We start from the raw sequence: 12,623 nt of genomic DNA, 5'->3' as shown, positions 1-12,623 counted from the left end.
TATACTCTGTAGCATTATTATTTTTATTGTTGTTGTTGTTACTACTACTCAATATGTCTCAATACAATTTACAGAGAAGTAAAACATTACACAGACTACAACAGGGTTAGCCACTGTGCTGCTTTCTATATGTTTTTGGGCTGCAAATCCTATCACCCCTGACCAAGCTAGCTGGAGCTGATGGGTACTATAGTCCAACACCTGGAAGGAGCCATGTGGCTACACCTGCACTAGAATGTAATGAAATGTGATCATACATGACATGCCCCTCATTCCCCAAGTACACAGACTGTATACACAGATACCTGTGACTTTTTACCATTTACCTCATGCAGTTGCTCATTGTTTCTGCACAATCCAGCCACCAAGGCTTTTCCTTCATCTGCCCATAACTCCTGTCTTAGTTTTCTTTTAATTGCCATTGATTCTGACCTTGTAATTGTGCTGTTGGCTGACTTTGTTTTGCAGGAGATCGGAAGGTTGGCCATGGAAGCAAACAGGACAGCAGATGGAGTATTAGTCCTGGAGAAAGGAATCATTTCTTTGCGGGATGAGGCTAGACGTGTGGAGAGCGAGTTACAAAGGAAGGAGTTGGAGGTTGGCATGGATACAACCAGAGCTCAGGAAGTGAGTTTGCAGCTTTTTGCCTTTTTATTAAAAGGGGTTTTAAAGGAACCTGCTGAGGGAGGAAAGCCTGCTAATAATGCATTTGATTGTTGCCGCTTCTTCAGGTTGGTCAGGCGTCACAGGGAGCCTGGGCAGATGCCAATGATGCTGGGAGCACAGTCCGAGAAGTCATCAGTGCCTTAGATGATGTTTTGCGCATGATGGGTAAGAAGCAGTTCTATTTCCTATTAAGTCTGGAAACATTATTCCAGCATAGAATCGTAGAGTTGAAAGAAATAAGCAGAAACCGGTTAGAATAGGTGAGAGCAAATGCTTGTTGGTGCAGCTGAATGGACAATGTGGAGAGATTCAAAATACAGATCATGAGATAATATGCAGCTGAAAACGTTAACAATAAGACCCATGGAGGGGATGGTGGGAAGTCTGGAGATTCAGATGAATCTCTAAAGGTGTATATGTACTTGGTCTTGTTATAACTTTACGCTTTTAAAATCAAATAAAAATTATTATGAGAGAGAGAGAGAGACCATTAAGGGCAGACGTGTCCTTTGCATCCCAGTCATCATCTGTTGATTTACTTCCATCTTGACATCGCTACAGGACTCTATACAAAAAAACAGTTAGGCACAGGAACAGTTTTTTCCCTTGTGCCATCAAATTGTTAAATTCATAGTTGTGTAGCGGAAGGGGAGGCCAGTTATGGGTGGGGTTCCTTTTCTGTGCTATTGTGTTGTGAGTGGAACAGTGTTTGTATAAGGTACGTTTACATTGCAATGTAGCCGAAGCAAATTTCCAAGTATGTTGGTACTTGGCCAATAAATTTATTCCTATTCCTGCTTGTTCACTTTTGGAGGCTATTTTGGTTCTAATCTTGAGAAGAGATAAAAAAGAAATAAAGGTGGCATTCGTATGCTATGTCACACTTTCTTCAATATCTCTGCTGAAGTTCTGATGATACACAAAATTAATCAATTTATTGGTGAAAGGTAGTTGACTAAAAATATTTACTCTATTGATAGCTTAATCATATGAGATTGATTGATTGAAATATATAGTATAGTGGTACATTGGTTCTTGAACAGCTTAGTTGTCAAACAAATTGGCTCCCAGAAGCCGCAAACCCAGAAGTAAGTGTTCCAGTTTGTGGACGTTTTTTGGAACTCAACGCTGCTTTTGCTTAGGTGCAGGAAGCTCCTACAGCCAATTGGAAACCGCGCCTTGGTTTTCAAACGGTTTCGGGAGTCGAATGGACTTGCCAGAACAGATTAAGTTTGAGAACCAAGGCTCCACTGTACTTAAGGATTAGCTTACATTGAGGCCCCACGTGCAATTGCCCCACAATGAAAATCCCTGTAGTATCCTGCACAGGTGCCCCCTCTGTTGCAGAGGGAAATCCAGAGGCTGCTACTATCCCATTCTTCATAGGTTGAAGAAGTCTAAAACACAACTGGACAAAACATTATGGGTTCAAATTAAGACATAAAATTTAACTGCTAGCTTTCTAATCCCCTTGTATGATTAAACCATGTGATCTATGAACTACACATCATGAGAGAGTCCCTACCGTATCCCAGTGGTTGTTGTCTAACACTAATGAGAGGCCAGGCTGTATGTGGGGAGAATAGGCAAGCAGGAGATTGGAGTGCTTAATCCCTGTTGATCCTCCCCTGCAAATCCCACTACCCACTCCACATTCACATTATCTTGGCAAATGTGGGATTGCAAACATACGTTTGCTGTAGTAACATATTTCTGAGCCCTAGGAGTGGCCTTATATTTTTCCACATACCAGCTGCTCTTCAACATGTGCAGCATTTTGCACAGTGTCAAAGCATTTTGTGGTTTTAACTTGTTACCGATGTTAGAAATGAAAAGTTTTTGGATCTGAAGTCCTAACACATTACATTCACCAGGACCAGTTCATGAAGGTGCAGGACTGAATACTGTTGTGTGATAAATTGCAATCTTTTGAGGGTGCAGGTTCATGCAAAGTCCTTAACCAGACCATGACAAAGTAGTTCACACAGTCCCCTAAGGTATATATGAGTTTGCATGGGAGGAGTTATGCATGCCTGTCCTTTCTGACACCCAGGTATCACACGCAGAGCCTTTTGAAAGGCTTTGTATGCAGAGCTCAATGTCTGCAGGCCCAATGTGCATGGCAGGGGGAAGGAACTGCCATGTAACACTGGCAGTGTGTGCACTGGACTCTGCGCATGTGTGCCAAATTAAGATATCCCATCCAGGCTGTGGATGTAAAATGGGACAAGCACGTCTAGTAGGTGGAGTCATAACGTTCTCAAATTGCATAGAGGTGCCACACAGCTTGGGGGCTTCTGTGAGTAGGACAAATGTGGATAGATGGCTGGAGATTAGTGTTGCACTTGTACAGGAGAAATCTATTACCTATGTGGAAAATGCAGGCACTTGTGGAGAAGTTGCTTAGCATCATTTAGCTTGTATATTTCTGTAAAGCTACTGCACTGTTACCAGCAAGTAAGGAACAGAGTGGGATGCAAATGTCACTAAATAAATAAGATTGTATCAAGTTTTTTAAACAAAGTTAGTCATCACAAATTGCAGTCTGTTAGAAATTTTATGAGCATAAATTTACCGAATTAAACATTACAGGGTAGCTCATAGACTAGATTTATAAATAGCTTGGGTGACTGATAGGGAAATTCCTATCATAAATTTTGCCGCTCATGCTACGTGATTGCCATCACAATAGATTTAAGCCTTTTGGAGAAGCTTTGATTGGGTTTTCTTGGCTGCAACTGCAAACAGAGAGATGGTATGGGTTATGAATTTCTCACAATTTGATGACAACATTGTTCGTTGTCTATGGTTGCATATTTATTTACTATATGAAGACTGTTTTGGGTTGATTAAACAAATAATGGTCTACAATTCAAAATCTATCCACAAATGCACAATCACAGATTGCTTAGTATAATTAAAAATTTCCCACGTACAGTGAAGAACATTGTTTGGAAACTTACCTTAATGAAAGCCTTTCTAAGATCTTCTAATTTAGAGTCAGTTTTCAAGGGGTAGCAGAATCCAGGGTTATTGACCACTTCTCCTTCTAGAATCCAGGATCCGTAAGTGAATAAATAACATTCCAATGGCAGTTTTATCAATGGACAATAGGCTTAATTACTGTAACTGATTGTGTCAAACTGGGATTTGTGAATGAAGCTGGAATTAAGTGAATGCTTCTCTGATCCCTAAATTGGCTACTTGCAGTGTCTCTGCCTGGTTTTGCCCCTTCCCTGTCATTCTCTGGAAACTTACACAGCATCTCTGCATTACCTGTTGGTTCGATCACCTACCTTCAGAGGAAACTGTCTATTGCATCCCTGCAGGAATCATTGCTCTGGATGTGCCTTCTTCCAATCAGGGGTCATACTCTGAACAGTTTCTCACACAGAGTCCTCTGAAGGTGTAGGAGGTACCTGCTGCCTTCAGCCTCTAAAAGTCAGTGTTTTGAAGGTAGAGTGAACCTGCCTCTAAATTTAATTCAGATAAAAGTGGGCCTTAGCTATCAGAAGTTTAGGCAACACTATTATAAAGTCTTGGGTTTGTGGATTATGGGACAGCTCCTTCAGCAACCAACTAGATTGAGGGATGCTTCCTCAGAAGGTTTTGCTATTGAGTTCTCCTTTTATTTTACCTCCTCGTATAGACCAACCTGAGTTTGTGGATGAGCAAGGTGTGATCATGCTTGAAACGAACCTAAGTAAAGTCAGAACAAGAAACAACCAGTTGAAAGAACTGATGGCGCAACTCGAGGAAACAGCCAGGCATCAGAAACTTCGGATTCAGACACTGGGATGGAGCATTACTGGGATCCTTGCTGATATCAAGAACCTGGAGGAAATCCGGGATAGTCTTCCCCCAAGTTGCTACAACATACCACCCATTGAAAAACCTTGAAGCCTTTGGAAGCTGGGACAGAAGACTTCTGTGTACTCTGCCAGATCTTGGATACACAAAGCACAAAGCATCAGAGTTAGGCAAACGGTTTTAAGTGCTTCAAAAGATCTGAGCCTCTCAGACCTCAAAAAGCCACATGTGACTGGTGAATAGATCTTTTTAAAGTTCCGTTCATCAGGCTGGAAGAGCAGGTGCATCATTCTGTTTTATGTTGCGGCTGTTCCACTTTGGTGCATCAAGCACGGAGACATAAAGTTTATCCTAGTTGTCCCACTCCTGGGAAGCAAGAGGGAAACCTGCAGGCTGCACAACAAAGCAGCTGAATTTAAAGAAACCGGTGTGCTGAGAGACATGTTTATTGCTGAATATATATTAGAAGGTATGTGCCCTGGGTTAGTGTGTGGCCACAGTTCAAAGCTTGGAGCCAGCAGCTGGATCTGAACTGCCTACTAAGTGTCCGCCATCCTAGCCTTCCTTTCTCCCAGCCAGATCTAATGTAATAAGATGGAAGCTAAACCCAGCTAAATTAACTTATGCTACATTAAAACCTTTTTATTACCACAAATTACTCTTAATGCTCACTCTCCCACTTAGAATCTTTCTGAAAAATCTTTCTTAGCATCTAATGTTTCTTAACCTCAAGGATGGAATGAATGTGGGCCTCTGAAAGCTTGCATAGGCCTAAAACTGGTCCAGTAGCATTGCCTCACCACAGGATTTCTGGGAAATCAGCGATACCAAACAGAATATTCTCAATACTCTAATCAAACTACAGTTCCCAGAGTCCTTCAGAGTGGGGGGGGGAGGCAGGGGAAGACCTGAGAGTTACTTGTAGAAAGTAAATACTTGTAGAAGTCTGTGGCAGCAATGGTGGTTCAATATGTTCTTGCTTCATTTCTCCTCCCATTTTCTACAAGGAATATGGGGTGTCTCTGAGAGATTATCTACAAGCAGCTCAAGAGTGTTTTGTTCACCTCATGTGGCTATATAGTGAGAACCACCTACCAGGCCTTAGGTTATAGCTTAGTAAAATTGCCAAGCAGTCCGAGCCTAAATATACTCAGAAGAAAGTCCCATTGAATGCAATAGAACTTACCCCCAGGTAACTGGGTCTAGGATGGCAGCCTAAGCTTCTTGTTTTCAATCACCATCTCAGTCAAAGGAGGGACAGACTTTCTTGTGGGAGACAGACAAAATCCCTCTAGATAATTCTGTTGGTTTCCATTTTATAACTCTGTTTTAAGTTATCGTTCAAGGCTGTAGTAGGAAAAAGAAACATGAACTATGCCCTTGCTTCAAACAGTACTTCATACACAGGTATAATGGTGCTAAATATTAAGTATTCTGTTGTGGTTGGGTGAAAAGCGCAAAATAAATAATGAATCCCATGGTTTGAGAAGGCTGTTCATTTCCTTAATTCTGTTTCTCATTCTGGAAACTTCTCTCCCCCCTCCCCCCTCCGTACAGTGTGAATATTTTAGTGGAGGGGAAATCGACTTTCACTTTGGATAAAGGCAGTTGCAGCATGCCCCAGTGACTGAGGGATCCTGGTCAATGCCTTGATTCTGTGAACATCCTTCAACCGTTCTACCACTGTTACCTAGTGATTAGTCGTGGCATCAGCCTGGCCTGCTTCTTTGCTCAGTCCACAAAACAGATGAAGGCCCTGCTCTAGCAACTGCTCTCCCACCAGAGTTTGAAATCAGCTTCTGATGCTACCGTACATGGGAGAGTTGTTGTGCTACAGAAATAAAAGTACAATAAAAACCCAGGTGCACATGAAAATCTTACTGGATACGTCTCTGGATTAGGACTAATCTGCCTTTCCCTGTTCACCAGACCTTTCACATGGGATTGTGTGCTGTGGATAAGCCTGTTTGTCATCGAGAGAGGCAGCAGCAGATTGTGTCAGTGTGCAGCTACTTTAACAACATTTTAACCAGCCATCTATCTAATGGGGTCATTCAACCTTTGCTACAACAAATGAAGCAAGCGTTGCAGAATTCTATTTTAATATAATTGCTAAGTGAAAATAAAATAAGGTTGTTAAACTGTGTCCAGCAAACAAATCCCATAAAATCCCATAAAATCCCATAAACTAGTTGCTATGCCGCAAACCACAGAAATTTACCTAGTAAATGGAAGCAGTAGTGAAGGTCAACACAAATTTCATTAGTGTAATTTTCCTTTTATTACATCCTTTTAAACATTTTGTTTTGTTTTTGGCCATGACCATTTTAACAACAATGACCTAACTCTAGCATATTCAAATCTTTTTTTCCTTTTAAAACTTTTTTTTAAACAAAGCAAATTTTACGGTTTAAAATTGCAAGTAATGTAAAACAGTCACCTTCCCTCCCCCCCCCATCCCCACCCTGCAATGAAAACCCACTCCTTTGATGTGTGGGTCAAAGCCTGACACTTTTGCCAACTCTTTCCAAAGTAATCCCATCAACATCATCCAGATTTATGCTACGCCCATCTCTCTCTCCCCCCTCCCCCTAACCATAAGCATAACTGAGCACATGAAGGCAAAGATAAGACAAATAAGACATTATATACATCATCTGAACCACAATGCTATGTTCCTAAGGCATGCTGTCCTAAACTGAATGAAACTGGAAAGTGGCCTAAATAACCCATCTTTTGTTCCAGAGTGTGGAGAATTCATCCCTCTATTTTCTTCGCTAACCTCATTTTTTTTATCCTCCCCACAAAAGTGTCCTTCAAAACTTTTTGGAAGGCCACAATTTCTGCCTTTCACTCTCTCACACAGAGACATACGGTATACACACTGCCAGATACATTCTTGGCCTTGCACTCTGCAGCTTAGCACTGAGATGTATCGTGGGTTCCAGCAAGAGGTTGTGGCTGCTCTTAAAACGGAGGCATGTGAAAGAGAGAGTGCTTTGGAAATAGTAGTTGGTAATGCGGAACAGGACAGCAATAGCTACTTATCTAGAGTCATGTAGGATATCTAAGCCTTCTGTGAGTAGAAAAATTCTCATCAAAGAGACGGTCTCTTCTGTACATCTGCCTGTGACAGCAGTGAGTGTCTAAGGGGTAGTGAATCCTTTGGGGTGTGGTTCTACAATGCCAGCTTGCGACACAAATCTCAGAGAGCCATCCCTGTGTGCCACCATCCTCTCTGGTTGCCCAACGCAGCAGCCTGAGAATGTGCAACAGAAAATGAGGGAGGTATTTAGGGTGGAATCCCCGCGCCCCATTCACTCACATTTTACGAGTCCACATGACATCTTCCATTTATAACGCTTCTTTGTTTTCTCAGTGTTTCTTTCATCTTTTTTCTAATAGCAGAAAGTTTTATCTTCTTGAAAAGGGTTGTGCAATCTTCACATACATGGATGCCCTTAGCGGTTTTCTTATCCTCTTTTTTAAAAAAAGATATGTGGTTTTGATGCGGGCAGTGCCATATTGAAGAAGCAAATTTATCATTCATGATAACCTTGGTGGTGGGCACCATTTTTATAAATCAGACAGTATTTTTCATCAATATTTAAAATAGCACTAAAATGCTTTTCTGGATATATAATATTAAAATAGTACGGTAGCAAAATACTGCTTAAATTAAAAAAAACATTTTAGTACTCTAACAATAAATTACTAAAGGAAAAGAAGACAGAAACCATTCCATTCACCACCACAATGAGTTTTTCCCCTGATTCAACACTTTCAATACAAAGGAAACATTAAATACTTGGCTATTTGACATTTTGTTAGTAATAATGGACAATCACACTCAAATGAGTACGTGCTTAGTACTAAATAAATGACTCTTTGTTTAAAACAACAACAACTGGATTTCCCCCCTCTCAAATAACTGCACATGTTATTTGGACCTTCTTCCTCATCTAGTACAGCAGAACAAACAAAAGAAAAGTGAAATATCCCCAATAGTGTGGAAAGACAATTACAATTCTGGTTGTAGTTTGCATTAGCACTCAGGGTCACCAATGTGGAAGCAGCCAGAGATTCTAAGTACTGATTTTTCCAAGGACACTCCCTGTATTCAGTGCGGATGGTCCCCTATGAGTCCAGTGAGAAACATGTAGCCAAGGAAGGACTCAGAATGAAGGATGCATTGCTTTCACCCCAACCAAGAATAGCAGATCTACACTTGTAGAAATCTCACATGGAACAGCCTTCCTGAGGCTATACCACTCTGGAGTGCCGATGGAAGATCACACGTGCGAGTACTTCTCCAGATCAAGCAAATACACACAAACTCTCAGACATTTGACACATTTCTTTATCCTCTAACTCTGTTTAGTGGGGCCAAGTGAACAAGTGCAAGTCATGGTTTCGTTGTGACACATTACAATCATACCTCGGTTTAAGTACGCCTCGGTTTGAGTATTTTCAGTTTAAGTACTCCGCGGACCCATCTGGAACAGATTAATCCACTTTCCATTACTTTCCATGGGAAAGTTCGCTTCAGGTTAAGTATGCTTCAGTTTAAGTACTCCACGGACCATCTGGAATGAATTAATCCACTTTCCATTACTTTCAATGGGAAAGTTTGCTTCAGGTTAAGTACAGACTTTCGGAAGCAATTGTGTTTGTAAACCGAGGTACCACTGTATTTCTGAAGAATCATACAGTATTGCATTTCTTCCTCTCTGACACACATTCACCAATTCCTCTCACTAGCTATAACACAATCACAACTGGCTACCTGTTTGGAGAACTAAATCTAGTGCAGCTGCTGGTATTTCCTTGAGGTTTAGGGGAGAGCATTGCCTGAGTGAGGGAGAGAACGCCTCTTCCTGAGTGTGGAACTCACTGCAGTTGCCCCACAAGGCTGAAAGAGGCAGGCATGTTGACAGAGAGAAACAGCTGCGAATGAACGAGCCTGAACTAATCACACTAGCAAGGGTACAGTGGACACCACAAGTGATGAACCGCCAAATGAGTTTCTGCAGAAAATTAAACACTTTAAACCAAGAGGACATAGCCAATCTGGGACAAATTATTGAAGGCATTCCATGAGCAAGCAAGGTGGGTTACTTACTTGTAGCATCCCAGGCAGGTGTGCTCTGTGTCACTACTCTACTCTAGGGAGTGCTCCTTTTTTTTTTAAGAAAAAAAGGGATTAAAGCACAACAGGAAACCCATTTAAATCCCCTGCCCTTAGAAACAAGCATCTATTTACAAAGGAAAATTCTGCCTCCCTGCCATTCTTGCATCCTTTCCCTAGCAATTCCCCTCCTTGAAATAACACAATCCAGAATTTGGGCAGTTTCTTTTCTTTTTCTTTCTTTTTCAAGCTAACTCTTCCATGCTTGACCTAAAAAGTCTGGGCTTTGTACCAAGTGGGTCAGAATCTCCTTCTGCCAACCACATTCTAATTTGAATGGATCACGGCAATTTTTTTTTTAGAAAGCCAAAAAGAGAGGGAGGGAAAAAAACCCTGAGTTAAAAATAAAAAGGCCCACTGAAATTTATTTAGCTGATGTATTATGAAAAGACTTTCCTGGCTTCCAAGGTATGCAATGTTCCATCCCCTAATAATGCATGCTGGGAAGGTAGACACCAAAGCTGTCCCCCTTAGGCACGTAGCATCTGACCCTCTCTTCCATTCTCTCTCCTAACTAGAAGGGGGGGAAGATTACTTGACGGTGTGCACTTGGTTGGTTGTTGTATGCAGCACTTCCCGGCATTTGGTGGTGGTGGTGGGACATCGGAGTGAAACAGGCAGATGCACACAAGAGGCAATGAGAAAGAAATGAGAGCGTGAGAAAGAGAGAATTGTGATGAACAACCGTAGGAGAGTGGAGCAATAGGGCTGCCATGTTGCAACTCCGAGGCAGCTTTAGCCAGAGGCATTCAGGTACAGCTGACTCTTGAGGATGTAATCAATGACTGGCTGACACAAGTAATCCACCACGTGACCATCACCATGCTGAAGAGCCAGTCTGTAGGAGAAACAGAAGCAGAGGAGGCAGTCAGTTCAGAAGCTGGACAGCTGCACAGGCTAACCTGCTTGCAGACTTTGCTGCTGGGACCACTTATGTGGGCAACAGGACTGGAGGAGAGACAGGTAGGGGAGAAAGCAGATCTGTCTCCTTATCTCAGCCACCCTGCTTATGATATCCAAGATGTCTCTTGAACTAACCCCAGACAGATAGAATCATAGAATCATAGAGTTGGAAGAGACCACAAGGGCCATCCAGTCCAACCCCCTGCCGAGCAGGAAACACCATCAAAGCATTCTTGACATATGCCTGTCAAGCCTCTGCTTAGATGTCTTCCACTGAACAGAAAAGCAAAGGGGACTTTTTACACCAAGGCCCATTTTCTTTTCTTTACACAAATAAGAGCTGGTCTATACAAACAGCAGTTCCAAGGTTAAGCTTCATTCAAACATACAGCCCAACACCATGCAACCTTAAGTCTCAGAACAGTTTACAAAAGGGTCTGCTAAGATTTCTTTGACACTCATGGAAATAAACAAGGAAAAGCCAGATAATATTCTACCACTAGAGTTCTGATGAATTATTTCATTTGCCCGTGCCATTGAAAGGGCTGTAGAATTCTGCAAAAAAATACCATGCCATGGTGGATTTCTCAACAGAACTTTCAATTCTGTAATCTGCTAATTGGTTTGGCTGCATATTCTAGGGCAGCTAAGGTTGCAAACTGAAGAGCGTGACTTTTCTCTTCATGGCTCCACAGCCTCTCCTACCTGGATAGTGTCACCTACCCTCCAGCTTTGCCTGCTGGAGCAAACAGAGCTCTTGTGTGTTTGCAGCAAACTAGAGAAGGGGGTGAGGATAGGATTGTAAGAAGAGCAAAGTGAAGAAGGTTAAAGAAACAGACACATCTCAGGGTCATGTAAGCCTGGTCAAACTGGTCTGTCGTGATTTGCTCTGAATCTGGGTGAAGCTCCATACATCCGCTTGCAGCTAACAAAAATATGGAACATGCAGGTCATGTCTTGATCACATGTCAGCAAGTCAGAATTTGAGCTAAACTAAGAGAGAGTTGTCATTATCTGGGTGAAATCTTAAAATGAAGTCCTATATACATGAGGTAAAGGTCAAGAATACAATGTGGGATAGGGAGTATTCAAGTTGTATGGTGAAGTGTGTTAAAGAAATAAGTTAAAGATTGTTACTTTGTTCCAGATCTTTACTCTTATCACCCAGGTGCTTACAAATACATTCTATAGCATATAACTAAAGAAATAATGCAAGGGTACCACAAGGTCACTAATGTAAGTGAGAGGCAAAAATCCAGCACAATTAGCTCCAGATGTGTCCATTGCTTTGAAGAACTCCCTGGACAACAGACAAAAAGATGGCATTCCATTGGTGTTCCACTGTGAAAGCTTTGACTTGGACTGACTGGGAAAACTTCAAGACTTACTTCCACCTGAAGATTCAAGGATTGGTCATCCCCTTTTAAGGAAAGCATAAAGCTCAGGTGCAGAAAACCATTGTTGACTGATAATTATGTCCCCTATTGCGGTTGAAGTCTTGCGGCGCTGTGGTCTTGGGCTTGCCAATCAGAAGGTTGGCGGTTCAAATCCCCATGACGGGGTGAGCTCCCATTGCTCTGGCCCAGCTCCTACCAGCCTAGCAGTTCAAAAGCATGCCACTGCAAGTAGTTAAATAGGTACCACTGTGGTGGGAAGGTAAATGGCATTTCCATGCGCTTTGGTTTCCATCACAGTGTCCCATTGCATCAGAAGCGGTTCAGTCCTGCTGGCCACATGACCCGGAAAGCTGTCTGTGGACAAATGCCGGCTCCCTCAGCCTGAAAGCGAGATGAGTGCCGCAACCCCAAAGTTGCCTTTGACTGGACTTAACCATCCGGGGTCCTTTACCTTTTTTTACCATTGAAGTCTTGCAGGCATTTGTGTGGTAGTCTTGGATCGTTTGTATTGCCGTTGTAACTAATATAATTGAGCTACATCTTTATCTTATGTGGTCTAGATTCTATTTTCTGGTTACCTTAACTACATAACCCTGGTAAACCTTCACAATGACCCCTCTCTCTGTGTGGAATATAGATTGTCATGTTAGCAACTGACA

The 12,623-nt window shown here is 42.0% G+C and overlaps 2 protein-coding genes across 2 annotated transcripts in view; one reads left to right on the top strand and one right to left on the bottom strand.

Annotated features, from left to right (window-relative positions):
- LAMC2 (laminin subunit gamma 2) overlaps positions 1-5,959 on the top strand; it is a 45,180-nt gene extending 39,221 nt beyond the window's left edge. The window contains exons 21-23 of the mRNA XM_035123663.3: positions 469-627; positions 732-831; positions 4,316-5,959. Of these exons, the coding sequence (XP_034979554.3) occupies positions 469-627; positions 732-831; positions 4,316-4,566 (510 nt within the window). The 3' untranslated portion in view covers positions 4,567-5,959. The remainder of the gene's footprint in view (positions 1-468; positions 628-731; positions 832-4,315) is intronic.
- Positions 5,960-6,740: 781 nt separating this feature from the next.
- The window catches only part of NMNAT2 (nicotinamide nucleotide adenylyltransferase 2), a 62,783-nt gene continuing 56,900 nt past the window's right edge, over positions 6,741-12,623 (bottom strand). The window contains exon 11 of the mRNA XM_035123017.3: positions 6,741-10,502. Coding sequence (XP_034978908.2) covers positions 10,400-10,502 — 103 coding nt within the window. The 3' untranslated portion in view covers positions 6,741-10,399. The remainder of the gene's footprint in view (positions 10,503-12,623) is intronic.

Source organism: Zootoca vivipara, chromosome 7 (assembly GCF_965207765.1).
Source record: "Zootoca vivipara chromosome 7, rZooViv2.hap1.1, whole genome shotgun sequence".
Lineage (NCBI taxonomy): Eukaryota > Metazoa > Chordata > Lepidosauria > Squamata > Lacertidae > Zootoca > Zootoca vivipara.
Note: the sequence above shows the minus strand (reverse complement) of the source record. Positions and strands in the feature narration are given on the sequence as shown.